This window comes from Gymnodraco acuticeps, unplaced genomic scaffold (assembly GCF_902827175.1).
Source record: "Gymnodraco acuticeps unplaced genomic scaffold, fGymAcu1.1, whole genome shotgun sequence".
NCBI lineage: Eukaryota > Metazoa > Chordata > Actinopteri > Perciformes > Bathydraconidae > Gymnodraco > Gymnodraco acuticeps.
The window spans coordinates 568,717-583,975 of record NW_022990886.1 but is presented as its reverse complement, the minus strand read 5'-3'; the positions used below and the strand labels follow the sequence as shown (position 1 = coordinate 583,975).

Genomic DNA, 15,259 nt, shown 5'->3' with positions numbered 1-15,259 from the left:
TTTATTTTGTCTTGTGTTTATTTATTCCTGTATTTATTTATTTTGTCTTGTGTTTATTTATTCCTGTATTTATTTCCACATTTATTTATTTATTCCTGTATTTATTGCTGCATTTATTTATTATTATATTTTATTATCCCTGTATTTATTCCTGTATTTATGTATTCATATATGTTGTACCTATGTCATGTTCTCTCCTCCGTATACCCATGTGCTCGTTGTGTGCATAAAGGTACAAATTCACTTCAAATCACATCACAGCAAGATCTATAGTTGGGTTTTCATAATTTTAAAAAACACATTGGTGGTCCAGAGGTTTATGCATTGGTTTTTCATGCAGGTGCTCAAGGTTTAACACCCAGGGAAGGGACATATGTGGTCTTCTGCTATGCTGATGTTAAATCTGGAGAAATGTCCCCACCACTTGTTCTAACAAAGTGAAGCCCATGATGTGCAGGCAGAATGTTAAAACTGGAGGTCAGTAAAGCATATTGTTGTGAAGTCAGGAAAAACACGTGAAGAATCAGAGACAATGAACTATTCAAGAAACTTGGCACAGGACACATTAGTATTTGCAATAAAATGTTCTGATAATGTCAGAAGAGATAAAGGAAAGGGCAGTGTAGTAGGCTGTACTATGTGTGAAACTGGTACAATGAAGAGTTTTGGGAAAAGAGACAGATCTGGAATTTATAACAACTGAAATTTGGGTAATATGGTTATATCAAAAAATGTAACTTTAACAATTATTGTGGAATACTTTTTTATTAGAGATATTAGAAGAAATTGCATATTTAGGGTTTTATCCGATTGCTTCAACACCCCCTTTCTGTACATTAATGGAAGATATACTAAATTAAAGGTTAACATATACAAATATGAAAGGATGTATTCAAGATTTCAGAGTGGACCAATGAGGTGTAGAAATACACTGGATCCAGCTTTATTAGAGTAGGAAATAAGAAAAGCCCAGATTATATACTTTCTCTAAATAAATACTAGGCAAATAAAAATAAGTTAAAGTGCAAATTTTTCTTTTTATTCTGATTTCATTTTACAGCAGAAATTATGTAAAGCATTCAGAAGACATTTTCCACATATAAGGGCAATATTCAAAACACTTTGCATGGCCTCAGCAACAAAATATTCTTTTTAAAAACATCAACAATTTAGTGATGCTTGTGCATGCACGTTTGTAAAACAAAGTAAAAACTAGGCTACAAACAAGAAAAAAAAAAAGGAATGAAGGACTGAGATAGGCATGGAGAACACAACAGCAGGCAAGGTGGGAATACAGTAGGAAATGAGAGAGATAGAGAGGTGAAGAAGAGGAAGGCAAGGAGAGGTCTAACCATAGATTATCAATAAGGGTCTACCATTCTAGCATGCAATGCAATGGGGTGTTTGGCCACTCCCTCTCAAAACAAGGCCTGAAAGGTTATACCATTCATATCTGGGCGGACTCATGAGTACAGACGCCGTCTCTGCGCGTGTCTACCAGCTGTTTACTATGGCAATATTTCTTTATTTTATTTTTTACTACTACTCTACATACTATTTTTACAGTCACCATCCTCTCCCAAAACATGAACACACTATTGATGAATTAGCTGCAATCTGTGTGTCTAGTTTCATGTGTGTGTAATTTCTTTGTGTCTGTTGAAAAGCGCAAGCATTTTGATGTTGGTGTGTGTGTGTATTTGGCTGTGTGTGCATATATATATATATATATGTATATCATTTATAAAGGAGTCCAAAGCAGTGTTCTTTGTGGCTTGAGTTGTGCTGATGTGAGAGGAGGGGACGTTTAAGAGGAGCGATACAGTAACATGAACGATCCTGACAGCGGCGTCCTAACCAAGGCTGTCTCTCAGTATAAGGAAAATTCATAAAACATGTGAAACACACATAATAGAGATAGCCCAATTGTAAATTGTTCAATATACTATCTCTTAAAACTCTTTATAATTAAGAAATTGAGGTGTTACGTGGCCTATTTTCCTTTAAGAATTATCTATATCAAGAATCTTGTGCGTTTAAGACAAGAACATGTATACAAATAGAAATATCCCTTTTTCACTTGCTTTTATTTTAGAGTATAATCAAACTAAATCCTATAAAATACGTGAGTTGGAGATTCTTTTTTTCCTTGTAGAAAAAAGTGATGCAAACACAGCTCGGATGAGGCAAACATCATCTGCTGCTTCACAAAATAAGACTAATTTGAACATTTGTTGATACTAAATTAGAGAATGAACAACTGGAGTATTCCTAACATACACATATATGTACACATACATATGCATAGACAAATGTACACAGTCGTGGTACAACTCTGTGCAGGCCATCAACCCACTCCACACACCATCTCCCTGTTCTTCAACCCTGAGTAAAATCTAAGGGACAGATTTAAATGTTCCCAAAGACATAAGCACAGAGAGAAAGTATGTGGCATATTTGAGTGGGATTGTGTACCTTTGTGTACTGTATGTATGTGTTTACGTGTGTGCATATCTGTGTGAGTGAAAGACAAAGAAAGAAAGTGAGAGCTATTTCTATCCTCTGGAGAACTGCTGGGTTATGCTTTCGTTTAAATGCTGCGAGAAAGACAGACAAAGTAAGTCCCTGCAAGAAAACACATCTTCCTCCCAACAGCGACACAGAGATCTTGAATGGACTTAGTGCCTTTCACACACAGAGGCTGAATCTATGGTTTTCTTGTTCTAATACTGCAAAATTGACAGACAAGTGGGGGCATAAAGTGATACTGTAATTACTGATTTGACTCATAAAGCAACACAAAGCATCAATCAGGCCATGAGCGTTCATTCATACCACTGACAAATTAGAGCTTCTAACTTAGACTCGGATCAAGTTTAACACTGTCATTTTTTAACACACAGTTTAGGAAAATAAACAGGTAACTGGCAACCTTTTGGAGGACATACAATAGATATTTCCTGATATTAGCTTGCACTTTTCTGTTAAATCGAGCAGGCACTTTCTAAACAGAGCTTTCCAGAAGTCTAAAGTACACGTGGTATCATAATGGCAGTGACAATGAATAAAACAGAAAAATAAACAAATGATATGTAAAAAAGGGGAGGGGAAGAGACATTCTGTTTGAAGATGGAAAGCTTTGACTGGAGGCCAGGCTGGACCCGCTGTAGGTGTGAGTAATGGTCTTAATAAAAGCTAGGATGTTGCTGAAGCACAACCACATTGTAAAGAATGTAGCACCCTCTTCACCATTCATTGCATTCATAGTAAAACGACCAAAATCACCATTAATAACATTTTCATACTTGCATCATCTTCGTCTACACAAACCTCTGAGCTTGTCTATGCTTGAGCTACGACTAGATCTCTTCTACTGTTTATTGTCTGTGTGTGTGTTGCCTCTGTGGATCTTACTGATATCTTTTGGGTGTTGGTTTCCCCAACGTAACATATTGTTAGGCAAAAATAGCATTCATAATAATTGGCACTACTGGCAAAAAGGGTTTAATTTTTGCTTGCCAAGAAAGAAAAAGCACAAAGTGTAAATGTTTTTGTCTGAAATCTCATTGTTTCAGCTAACTTTGTTTTCCCACTTATATTTCTAACATTAGATTTTTCAGTAGCATGCTTTAACAAAATGTTCTTTTCAGTAACACTTATACTGGATACTCTTAAAGTGAAGCAGTTAAAATCCTCTCACAGTCCAGAGCCACTAACATGTTCTTTTTGCTGTTTCTTAAATCTCATGCACATTACTCCGTTTGTATTATCTACATTATTTACAAGCAATACAGCCATCCTGTGTATCCAGGCCTCTGTCTTAAGTTCTCATTATGGGAGTAAAATAATTTATAATCTTAAATACAGTCCTCTTATGAAAAAGTGTCAGGGTCCTCGTATCCCCTTACCTCGTCAGTTTATATACAGGAATATGCAATAGTCCAAAATATGGATTTGATCGCCCATATGGGCTAATATGGGGACCAATGCCCTGTATAGGGGCAGGTATAGGACCCATGTCCTGTACAGAGCCAGCATAGAGACCTCTCAGAGTCAAGAAGTCAAGGCAATGGTATGTGACTCTCTCCTCAAACCACACTTAGGATTTAGAGGTTCACGCAAAGAACAAACTAACAGAGACATTTAACCATTGGAACATGTCATATTTTACCACACAAAGGGGGAAAACCAGCCTCAAGCTGAACCACTCTTGAGCCAATTAAATAAATAATCAGACCCTTATATAAATAAAGACTTTTTTTTTTAAAAAGCACCCAAAATAAGTCATTTGTCCTTACACAGTTCACATTACACAGGGCAAGGATAAGTTGATGAGGACGAAAGTGAGACACAACTACACATAGAAATACAAAAGAAACAACACTAAAGCAGTTTGGCAAGCATGCAGGAGCTCGTGGCTCAAACACATGCATTGAATTGAACAAACACGGACACACCACGTCAGGCGAGCAAAGTGCTGCCTCTGAGAACGACTCCATACAAAGTCCATGTAACAAATTAAGACATCGTTATTCAGACCCCGACCCTTATCTAACAATGCCCCTCTTACATTCAAGTGCAGTTCCTCCCCTTTTGATCGGGTGACTGATTAATAGGTTTGTAAGCCTGTGAGTCAGGATGGTTGGTGATATTTGTGAGATACTGAATCCGCAGAATGATTCGCCTCTATAGTTCTTCACGATGATGGAGAGGAAGAATAAGCGAAAAAATCTTGCATGCAAATGCAACATAGAAGTGAGTTTTTTGGTTTATGTTTTTCTTATTCTTTCATGGATTTCTGTTTGGGTACAAAACGCAAAAGGTTTCGTATATTTTCAGCATGTTAAAGTAGCCTTTATCTTGAGCCAGCCATTCTCCGTCGCCGGAGCACGTTCCAGACGCCACCGTGAGCGCAGGGATGTCTTCGCCAGACGCTTCCTCTCCGCGTTCTCTCGTCTGACTCGTCGACTTGCTCTTGCAAAGAAACATACTCATGAAGAGTGCAAAGAATGCCATGAGGTTAATGTGATGGCCTCCCAGTGAAACTGTGGAGGAGGATCAGTGCTGTGGGCGGAGCCAGGTCCCTGGGCTCCACCCAGCAGTCTGTCTGTCCGAGCTGCCATGATGGACACCTATTCTGTCCTCAGTCTGTCTGGGAAGAGTCTTTCCCCTCTTTAGAGAAGAGGGAGAGAGAGTGAGAGAGGACAAGGGAGGAGAAGAATGGAAAGGGGAAGGAGGAGGAGTTGGGGAGGACAGAAGAAAGGAAAAAGGGGGGAAGATGGAGGGGAGGGTTTATAGATTGCTCACAGGCTGAGGGGGGTGTGTGGGGGGACTGACGGTGGGCTCTCAGGACCCCTGGCCTTTCTCTGCTCTCTGGCCCTGGGGGGGGGGGGGAAACAAACACACATTAGAGATACACTCAGAGAAATGTGTGTGTGTGTGTATTTTTCTTTTAACTTTAATACCGAAAGGCCAAACTCAGAGCAACAGGAAAAGTTATTCAGCGTGTAAATCCTGCTCAGCACACACACACCCTCCATCCTGTAATCCTCCCCACCCGTCAAGGCACAAATAGAAAAAGACTGGCAGGCCAAGCAAGACACTTAAAGTCCCCTAGTGATGTCAGTCAGAACATGCCCCCGTATGCAAGAATCGCTCCTCTAGCTATCTGTCAATCATGCAGACATCATTCAGCAGACCTCGGAGAGACAGTGAGAGAGAAAGAGAGACAGGAAGGGAAGAAGAGAGAGAGAGCGAGAGAGCTAGAAGGATGACAATCCAGGATCTCCTCTCCCTCTCCCTCTGCTGACATGCAAACAGGCATCAGCCACCGGGAGAGAGGGGAAGAGAGAAGAGAGAGAGAAGACTCACCCGTTTCAGAGGCCTATCGTCCATCAAGGGGCTTCACAGGAACAGTAAAACAACACCAACTATTAGCACCAATGTAGATGTGCGACATTGGGCTGTAAGTGTGTGTGGGGATGTGTGTGCAGTGGTGTTGGAGGGTGTGTGGGGGGCTTGGTGTCTCACCTGTGGCGGCATCGGAGCAGGAACCTCAGGATCTTGCGAGCAGCTTGGTTCTGTTTTTTCGTGAGGAGGCTGCTGTGGGCAAAGACACACGAGTAAGAAGAGGCCTTTGTGTATAGCCATGCCTTTAGTGTGTGTGAGAGAGAGAGTGGAGTACCCAAGGGAGTGTCGGTAGGAGCGGTAGTATTGCTGGATGAGGACCGCTGCTCTACGACTCTGCTGGAACTTCCTCTGCTCATGGAAACTCCGGAAACGACTCTGGATCAGGATGGCTGCCAGGGTCATCCTCTTATAAAGTGCATACTGAGAGAGAAGACACAAGCAGAGAGGTCAAAAGAACATTAGCAGTGTAATCCTGAATACTATGTATCATACACTGGATTTATGTCGTAATTTGTTCTAATAGTATTTTTTTATTTTAGCCCACATTAATGCAGAGGACATAGCTGTTAATGTCTGGTTCTCTGATGTGTTGTTGCTGTAAACTCTTACCTGCTTGTATCTCTTATAGCAGCGCTGAATCACTGCTGCAATCTCTTTGCGTTGTTCCTGAATGGGACCCTGCGGGGAATGACATTAAAAGTATTTATAAACATCATACATGTTCATAGTAAGCTTTTTCAAGTGATTGTGATTCATGAAAGACAAGCATTTAAAGGGAAGAACTAATACCAAAACCAGGACAACATACCATTTAAAAATCTAAAAAACTGTACTTTTCCAAGGGCCATAAGTACCTTGTGTTTTCTGAGGGAGTGCAGAGCATGCCTGATGGTCTCGTACAGCTCCCCCTGCTCTGCCTCGGTCATGGCTAGACAGGAACCAGTTTTTAACCTCTCTTCTTTCATAGCTGCACAGAGGAAGGAGGTCCAGTCAAAGGAAGAGGACAGGGCTTGCCTAGCCTGAGGATCCTCAGGCCCTGAGAGAGGGTTTGGTTTGGGGCTCGGAGTCTGGGACTTGGAGTTCAGAAACCTGGAGGAAACAGAGAGCAAAGAAAAGCTTTCATTATTCACAAATATTTCATGAGTTGGGTGAAGTGAATACGGCGAAATCAGGAATACTTTGACTCACCTCTCCACCTCACTGAGGTAACCAGACAGTAACCGGACATCACTGCTGATCCCCCCCTTCCCGGAGTCTGTTTCTGTCTCCATCGCCTCCTGCTTAAGCCTTCCAGCTGAAGCCTCCATGATGTGATCGGCTAGCATCGTAATGTCCATCTGCAAGACACACAGAGCAGGCGTTAGCTACACATTTCGACATGTACTTGAATGCCTAAACTAACGACATTCAACTCTGTGTATTTAAAGGTTTAAGATAATGACGTACAGGTTATTCTTTATTTTTTTGCCACACAACTTTAGTCCAAGCATTATCAACATAATTTGATCCTTTTGTTACCTTGTTTGCATATCATGTGTTCATACAAAACATATGACTGTTAGGCCGGATTCTTTATCAAACCACCAATGTGTTTTATAATTTAACACACCATATATCCTCTCTTCATGAGCCTCTTTGTTATGCCAAACAGATTCATTATAAAATACACAGCTACATGTCTTTCCCTGGTGGCTAATTATCTTACAGTTGGCAAAACGGCATCCCTTTTTGTTAAGTCTATTTCTAGTTGTGTTGGATAAACAAGCACTACATCTGGCTAAATCCAAACTAAAAGCCTTTTTGTCTTTATCATCTTTTGGCTGAACTCAGTGTTGTACTGCTACTAAGTGTGAATCTTTTCATTTCATTCAAGGTGTATACAGTACTATCTTCTTGTTCAGTAGCTTCAGTGGGAATTCAGTATCTCTGCCCTTCTGTCCTTTCTTGTAAATGCACTTGATCATTTGCAGGAATCAGTGTCTGCTTTTGTGGGAGTAACTGAGAGGTGAACCTGCACCAGGCGCCCTTTTCATGAAAACAACTTTAATGTGAAAAGTTTTAGTACAGTAAGTAATTGATGTAATCTTAACCCTTCTTGGGCACTTTCCTGAGGTTTTGTCATTTCAGTTTAACCTATTGAGGTATCATATCGAGGGTCAAAGTTTGGAGAGACTTGTTTTGATATATTTTTAATGGATTTCTTCATGTATTTTATTACAAACATGGCATACATGCAAGTATGTAAACATGTTCTATCCTATACAGTACAAAAAGTTCATTTTTGAGGGACAAAATCAAAAGTGCCCCTCACACTCTGCTCCCCCTACCTGCAAGTCCTCTGTGTGATCCTGATAGGTCAGCAGCTCTGTCTCCTCCCCCCTGTCGGACAGCACTCTTTGGCGCAGGTGAATGGCCAGCCGCTCTTTTCCCAGGATCCTCCTGGCAAGGCTACGCTGCCCCAGAGACTGTCTCAGACTCCACCTGGTGCCCCCTCCAGACCCCCCTATCCTGGCCTGCAGGTGGGGGAGTGGAGCGCTGTGGAGCTGAGGCCGGTCGGGGCTGGAGCCGGCAGGAGGTGCGTTCTGACAGCTGAGGTTGGAGGGTTGTGGGAGGGGAGTTTGTGGGGTGTTGGGGAGGAGAGAGCGTTGAGTGTTAGGACTAGGGGACGAGTTGAGGAGGGAGGTGAGGGTGGTGTTGCCCTGGGGGGAGTTAGCGAGCTGTTGCTGGGTGTCGGGGCTGGGTTTGAGTCTCTTGGCTGGAGGTGGGCCTCCCTGTTCTCCCTTTTGGGCTCTGTGTCCTGTTTGGCCCCAGCTCTGGTTCTGGTTGTCTGGCTGGCTATCTGTCCTGGGTCTCCTCAGCTCTGGGGAAACAAAGATGGTGGGAAATAAGAGCAAGTGGCTGGTGACAGACATGCTTATATATAAGTTCAGCTCACCCAGAACAATTAAATCTTTTTTTTGCCACTTACATTTCGAAATAGCTAGTAATGGTGATCATTGTCAGTTTTCAATTTGAGAGAGGTGTGTAGAATATATAAAGACTCTGCTTCAAGCTTAGAAATAGTCTGACAAATAACCCTTATAAATGGTCAAACTGTTGTTTTGAACTGCAATTACTTTGTGAGCTTTAAAGGGCTTTGCAGGCTGAGTTTGTACCTACAGTATGGACAGAGTCAGGCCGGCTTGGTTACACAGGGCTATTTTCTGTGTTTTGGTGAACTGAACCTTTAAAATGAGACAACTTCTTCTTTGATGGGTTTAAATCATAAAAATAGCAAGCATTCCCACCTGAGTTAGGGTTTGGGGTAGGGCTGTTGCTTATGCCACTGCTCTGTGACTCTCCTCTCCACCTGTCCATCCAGGTGTCAGCCAGCTGGCCCTGAGCTTGAGGGGTTAGTTGCAGCTGCTCTAAGAGCTCAGCCAATCGAGTGTGGCCCCGCGATCGGGCGATGTTGAGCGGCAGGCGTCCCAGCGAATCAGGAATAGCGAGAGCTCGTGGATCCCATTGGTAAAGCACCAAGGCTGCCTCGGTGTGACCAAGAGCACATGCCCACATCTGAGGAGGCCAAAGGAAAACACAGATCACACACAGGCACGGAACAGAAGGACACACTCCAAACACCATTGAGAAATATTGATTACTCACCAGTGGAGTGCAGGAGAAGTGGTCTACGTTGAGAGGATCCACCTCGAGCTCCAGGTCAATACTGTCAGCATGCTTTGTGCTGCGGAGCGAGACAACAAAGGTAAAATAACCTGACCCAGTCTGTGCGCTCACAATCGAGTGTCATGTTTGTGTGTCACTCACCGCCAGCGAATGAGAGTCTGAATGAGCCCTGCGTAGCCCTGAGCTGCAGCCAAATGCAGTAAGGTCATTCCTCTGGAGTTCTTGCTGTGGACGAGCTGATTGGATGAAGCCCAGCACGGCTGAGACATCATCTTCTCACAAACCACCACAACACGTCCCTCGAATGAACCTTGATCGGTAGAAATCTGGAGAAAGAAAGAGTTTTCATGACTTTAATCAGCAGCATTTTGCCAAGTAGGGGTTTTTGGATTTATTTTGTTTGTCTGACTGTCAACAGGATTATGGCAAAACTACTGAGCCAAATCTTGGAACTTGGTGTTAGGGAGTGGCATGGGTCAAGCCCGAACCCATTACATTTTGGAGCGGATCCAAATTACAGGGCACATGCAATATTACATATTGTTCACTAAATGCAACAACCTTGGAGTGCCTTTCTACTTATGAATGTTTTCCAAGGTGTTACACATTGTTGGGTTTTACAAAGAAAGAGTGTTCAACGATTTTGCAGAGCCTCCGACATTTTGAGAGCATGAGTGAAGCATACTAAAACATGCCAACATGGAGTTATAGGAATAACACTTTCAGGGGGGTGACCTGATAAAAACAGCATTTGTAATAAATAAAATCCAGAACATAAACCCTGAAACAAATTCGCGCATTATTCGTCTTAGTATATATTACATTTCAAATGATTTAAAGTCAAATGATGTCAGAAAATCTCAACTCTCTGAATCTAAAGTCGTCGGAGCTTTTGTTCTTAGTATTTTTGTCTGCTGAAAAGCTTTTCCTTTTTCAGGCTTTTAAACACATCATCATGCAGTCTTCAAATGTAATCTCAGGAACTCAAACATGAAAGGCTTTAATTAAACATTTATGACTGAGTTTCATCTTGTACTGCCTACTTGATGCTGTGTAAGATCACCAATACAAAAAGGAACATTTCACCTAAGCTACAAATCACTTCTTCTCTGCCTTACTTGAGACTGCTGATCGGTGGCCCCTCCTCCCCCCACTCCTCCGTCCTTGGTTGCCATGGTTTCTGAGTTGGGATTCTGATTGGATATCTCAGCCATCCTCTGTTCCATCTGCTCCAGTCGCTCCAGGATGGACATCCTGAACTGGGTATCTACGGGAATGAACGGGGGTTACATAGAGCTGTTAGCATTGGCCACTTGTTTGTTGTATTCAAGCAGACACATTTGATGTTTTAGTAAATCCTACCTAAAGCAGCTATAAGCTTTTCTTTGAAGGACTTAATATTGCCGAATAAATCAGAGTTTAAATCCAATAAATCTCCATTACCAACAATGGGGACTTGGTGGCTATGGAAACTGTGTGTGTGTATGTAAAAAAGTGTACATCTAACAACAAATATGTTTTTAATGCTGTGTGAGTGTGACCCTTTGTTTCAATGCTGCTGCAGTATTGCTGCAGTGCACATTATGTCATCCCACCTGCTGCTCTCTCACTCTGTCTCTCTATTTTTCTCTCTTTTTTCTCCTCCTCTCATTTCACTCCTATTTTTCTTTCTTTCTGTCTGCAGCACACCAAATAAGCTGAAAGGGTGGAGCCATGAGAGGGACATGGAGACTCAGGCTCCTCCCTCTACACTCTGCCAATCAGGAAAGGAGTAGAGGTTTCTGGAAACACAGATTTTTCAAAAACAATCCTCTTTTTAACACAAAATAATCTGCGTTTGAACCCATCTGCAAACAAGTAAACACAAAAATACAGATGCATAAAAACACAGATACATCCACAAAAAGGTGAAGGAAATTGTTCGCATAAAAAGCATGTACTGTAATGCTTTCAGATTGGATTTCTCTGTGGTGAATAACTTAAATAACTGATATAATACAATATCAAAAGGAAGTTGGCAAACATTTATATTTAAATGAGGTAAATTAAATAGGGATTAAATGGTAATTGTTGAATTTTGTATATGTTTGTCAAATGTCTGCTTAACAGGCTTTCAATTTACTGCCTCTTCATGCAACTTTCCATTTTATAATTCCCTTTTCCACATGCCATTATGCTACTTGAGACTAGATGCTGCAGGGCTCATGTCATGATAAAGAGAAATACAAGAAAGTGGACTGGAACTCCTTTAAAGGTAATCTTGGGATTTAATTAAAACATGAATGTATCTGTCATTGTCAAAAGCATACCATCTTCACTAATAGTTTTTTTTTTTATGCAAATTGAATTATTTCATTAACTGTTTTCATGTGTATTAATTAAGTAAATTGATTCTAATTAGCCAGTAAAAATAAGTGCATAAGTATTCTGGTGACACATCCAACTATAAAGGATCACTTAAAATACAAATCAAGCCGCTTTTCAAAGTTTGCTTGATGTTTATGTAGCTATACTGGGGAGCTGTGGATCTCCTGGCCAGTGTTCACTCTATGGTTAAGTCCCCCCCCTTATCTGCTTAATAATACAAATAATAAACAAGGCTCTGCAAAGGCTCTCAATACTGACCAACCACAGTCAAGTGATATCACAACACTCTGATAACAGAGGACTGCATTGCCAGTAGTGGTGTTACATTCCAATAAATGTTACTTAACTTAGTTACTTGCACATTAAACGCTCCCAAAATGTCCACATCCATGAGAAATGTGTTTGATTCGGTCTACTTCTGGTCTTTGTTAAAGTTAACTTAAAAATAATTTACTTTACACACTTTTAACAGATGTCCCACATAAGGAAACCTTCATTAAGTAACAGGACACTGAGCATATAATGTAGTTAAGCTGATCAACAACACGTCTGTGCCTATAGGCCTGTTATTATCTGGGCCTCTACATTAGCCTCCCTTCAGTTGTTGTGACAGAGTTCAGGAGCTGTTCCCTGCTGCTGGTGCTGAAAGTGAACAGGTCAACATGTAAAGCTGAACAAGCTTCTAGATCCTCAGGTCTGCAACATAAAAAAAAAAACATCTAGCATGCAAAAAACGTGAGGACTTGTGGCATTTCTTCCCTCCCTTTGTGTTACATCAACAGTTGTAACATGTTCTCCACATGTAGTACTACACATATTTTAACTGAAACGTGAAATGCAAAAGTAGGCTATACAGAGCTGTAAAGCCAGCATTTAGACAACAGGCACATTAATGTCCAACAACAACAACAACAGCATGACAATAAACCTCAACCCAGAAACAGTACGCAAATAAAAGGGACGCATGTTTTCAGTTAAAATTAGTTAAAAATATCAAATAATCTACGAACCCAAACAGCGAGTCTCTCTATCTGCTGCCCTTTGTTCCTGCTTCTGCTCAACCCCGTTAGTTTGAAGCGTGCGACTCACACATTGCTACTCCGATCGAGCAAAACACAACTAAGTGCAGCGAGGGAGGGAGGGAATAAAAAAGAGAGGGAGAGAAAGAGAGATAGGGGGAGGGAGAGTTTTCCACGTTGTCTCGCAGACACGCTTCAAATCCACCCGCCAGACTGCGAGCTGCAGGAGGCTGGGTCGTCATCGGTACAACAATACAAACTAAACTGGAGCAATGACATGTGACAAAGTCAAGCGCTGACGCATTTTTGCTTATTTAGCTCGGTCTATTTTAGAGAAAGACTTTGATGTATATTTAAGGACAAACAAAGGGCTTCAGGAAAAGCGCACTTTCAGGTCTCATTGACAGTCAGAGTCTATAGTTAGCGTGTTTGAGGCAGCACAGCACACAACGCGTTGGCAGTGAAGTGACACGGTTGTGCCATGATGTCCTTGCCCTTCACTCCAGCTCTCAGCCCGCTGTGACTGTACAGCCGCAGTGCCGCATTGCGCAACGCAGAGACGGGGGCGAACAGAGAGTAACCAAGGACATGCCTCGCTGAGGAGACCCGTGTGTTTCCGAGCCGCAATTGCATCGGGAGATATATTTGCACACAGAAGCTACCAGTCCCCCCCCCCCCCCCCCTGGCGCTGTGCACATTATATATGCAACCGATCCCCCCCAGAGCTGACTCAAAGAACATTTAATTGCCCAGTGTGTTTTAATTTGATTCAATTCTTTATAGAAAGACATCTATAGATCTAAGAAGAATCGATCCTTCAGGTTTCTTTCTAACATGCACACGCTCACAATGGACTCCATAATAAATGATTTGACCGTAAGAACTCCAAAATGACATAGCTTTTAGCTCTTATGAACAATAACATAATATGCAGTGTACATGCAAACCAGAAAAATAACAGGTGTCAAAACTGTTTAGGAGCTTATGTTCCTTTTTAAATTCATCTGCATGCAAGTTGATGGTGACAGCAGAAAAAAAGCTGCAGCTCTGGCACAGAGGAATATACAATTCAGCCAAATGCCACACAGCCATGACAAAATACACGGTCAGTAAATCTGTCGCCTGACAAACGGAGGCAGTCATGGATGGAGCTGACAAAAGAGAGCAGCAGAGTGACACACAGGCGCACACACACACACACACACACACACACACACACACACACACACACACACACACACACACACACACACACACACACACACACACACACCACACACACACACACCACACACACACACACACACACACACACACACTAGGTGCTAGGTGTAGAGGCTGCAACGCTACATAAAAGGTATAAAGAAAAGGGATAGGATTTTGTCAGTTGTGGTTTGTTAACATTGAAAGTTGGCCTGTCCTCCACATCTAAACGTAGGTTATTGCGCTTCCCAACAGGTGATGTCAACAGGTTTTGGCCCAGAAAAGAAAAGTCCTAAACATAGCAAAATAAAAAAACAGATGCAGAGGGCAGGGTCTCTGCAGACTCTGCATCTCTCATGAGTGATGTTTGTTTAAGTCTATACATTGTTTTTGAGGAAAAGTCCTACACATTCTAACTTTTCAGGGTAAAAATAAAGTCAAGTGCATGTCCTTAAAGATAAAGTATGTTTAAAGTCAAAGTGAATAAAACACGCTCCAGGCACACAGTAAAACAGCTCTGTAAAAGTCACTTTTTTAATGGTAGAAGCTCTTTTTTCTTTAATACAATAAAAGTTTGACACAAACGGATGCTCTCACCATCGAGGGACAGCCAGTCGTGCTGAGAAGATGGCAGGGCAGGAAGGTCACGGGCCTTGTATTCAAACACCACAGAGGAAGAGATGACCTCACCACCCATAGCTACCTGCAGCATCACCAGTCCTGTGTCATGGGCTGGAAACAAACGTAAAATCAAGTAAGGTATTAATATCACTGACTGACTGCGGAGACAGATCGCTTTTTAAGGAATCATTTCAGTATGCTAACCGTTACACACTGTGAATGTGTAATTTTGCTTTGCACGTGTCTGCCTGCAACATTTGCCTACGGTTTCCCCTGATCAAACTTAATGTAGCACGAAGTGACTCATGCATAACTTACTATACCATCCAAAAAAAACATTTCATATATTTTGTACCTGCCAGACAGTGTCTCTCAAATACATCTTTTGTATTGTTCTTATCTTGTATAAAAAGCACTGCAGATAAAGGTGTGCAGCTGACATGGTTAAACTCTTTCTTAGTACACTGAATAAA

At 41.7% G+C, this 15,259-nt stretch overlaps 1 protein-coding gene across 2 annotated transcripts in view; it reads right to left on the bottom strand.

Moving 5' to 3' along the window:
* Positions 1 to 1,013: 1,013 nt before the first annotated feature.
* The window catches only part of LOC117557600 (calmodulin-binding transcription activator 1-like), a 48,492-nt gene continuing 34,246 nt past the window's right edge, over positions 1,014 to 15,259 (bottom strand). The window contains exons 10-22 of one of the 2 annotated variants that reach the window (XM_034233497.1): positions 14,763 to 14,897; positions 10,695 to 10,843; positions 9,718 to 9,902; positions 9,556 to 9,634; positions 9,198 to 9,465; positions 8,238 to 8,770; positions 7,099 to 7,247; positions 6,765 to 6,999; positions 6,520 to 6,588; positions 6,185 to 6,330; positions 6,031 to 6,099; positions 5,872 to 5,902; positions 1,014 to 5,379 (exon numbers count right to left, since the gene is read on the bottom strand). In XM_034233497.1, the coding sequence (XP_034089388.1) occupies positions 5,347 to 5,379; positions 5,872 to 5,902; positions 6,031 to 6,099; positions 6,185 to 6,330; positions 6,520 to 6,588; positions 6,765 to 6,999; positions 7,099 to 7,247; positions 8,238 to 8,770; positions 9,198 to 9,465; positions 9,556 to 9,634; positions 9,718 to 9,902; positions 10,695 to 10,843; positions 14,763 to 14,897 (2,081 nt within the window). In that variant the 3' untranslated portion in view covers positions 1,014 to 5,346. Of the gene's footprint in view, positions 5,380 to 5,871; positions 5,903 to 6,030; positions 6,103 to 6,184; positions 6,331 to 6,519; positions 6,589 to 6,764; positions 7,000 to 7,098; positions 7,248 to 8,237; positions 8,771 to 9,197; positions 9,466 to 9,555; positions 9,635 to 9,717; positions 9,903 to 10,694; positions 10,844 to 14,762; positions 14,898 to 15,259 lie in introns of both variants that reach the window. The other variant, XM_034233496.1, reaches the window with a different exon arrangement.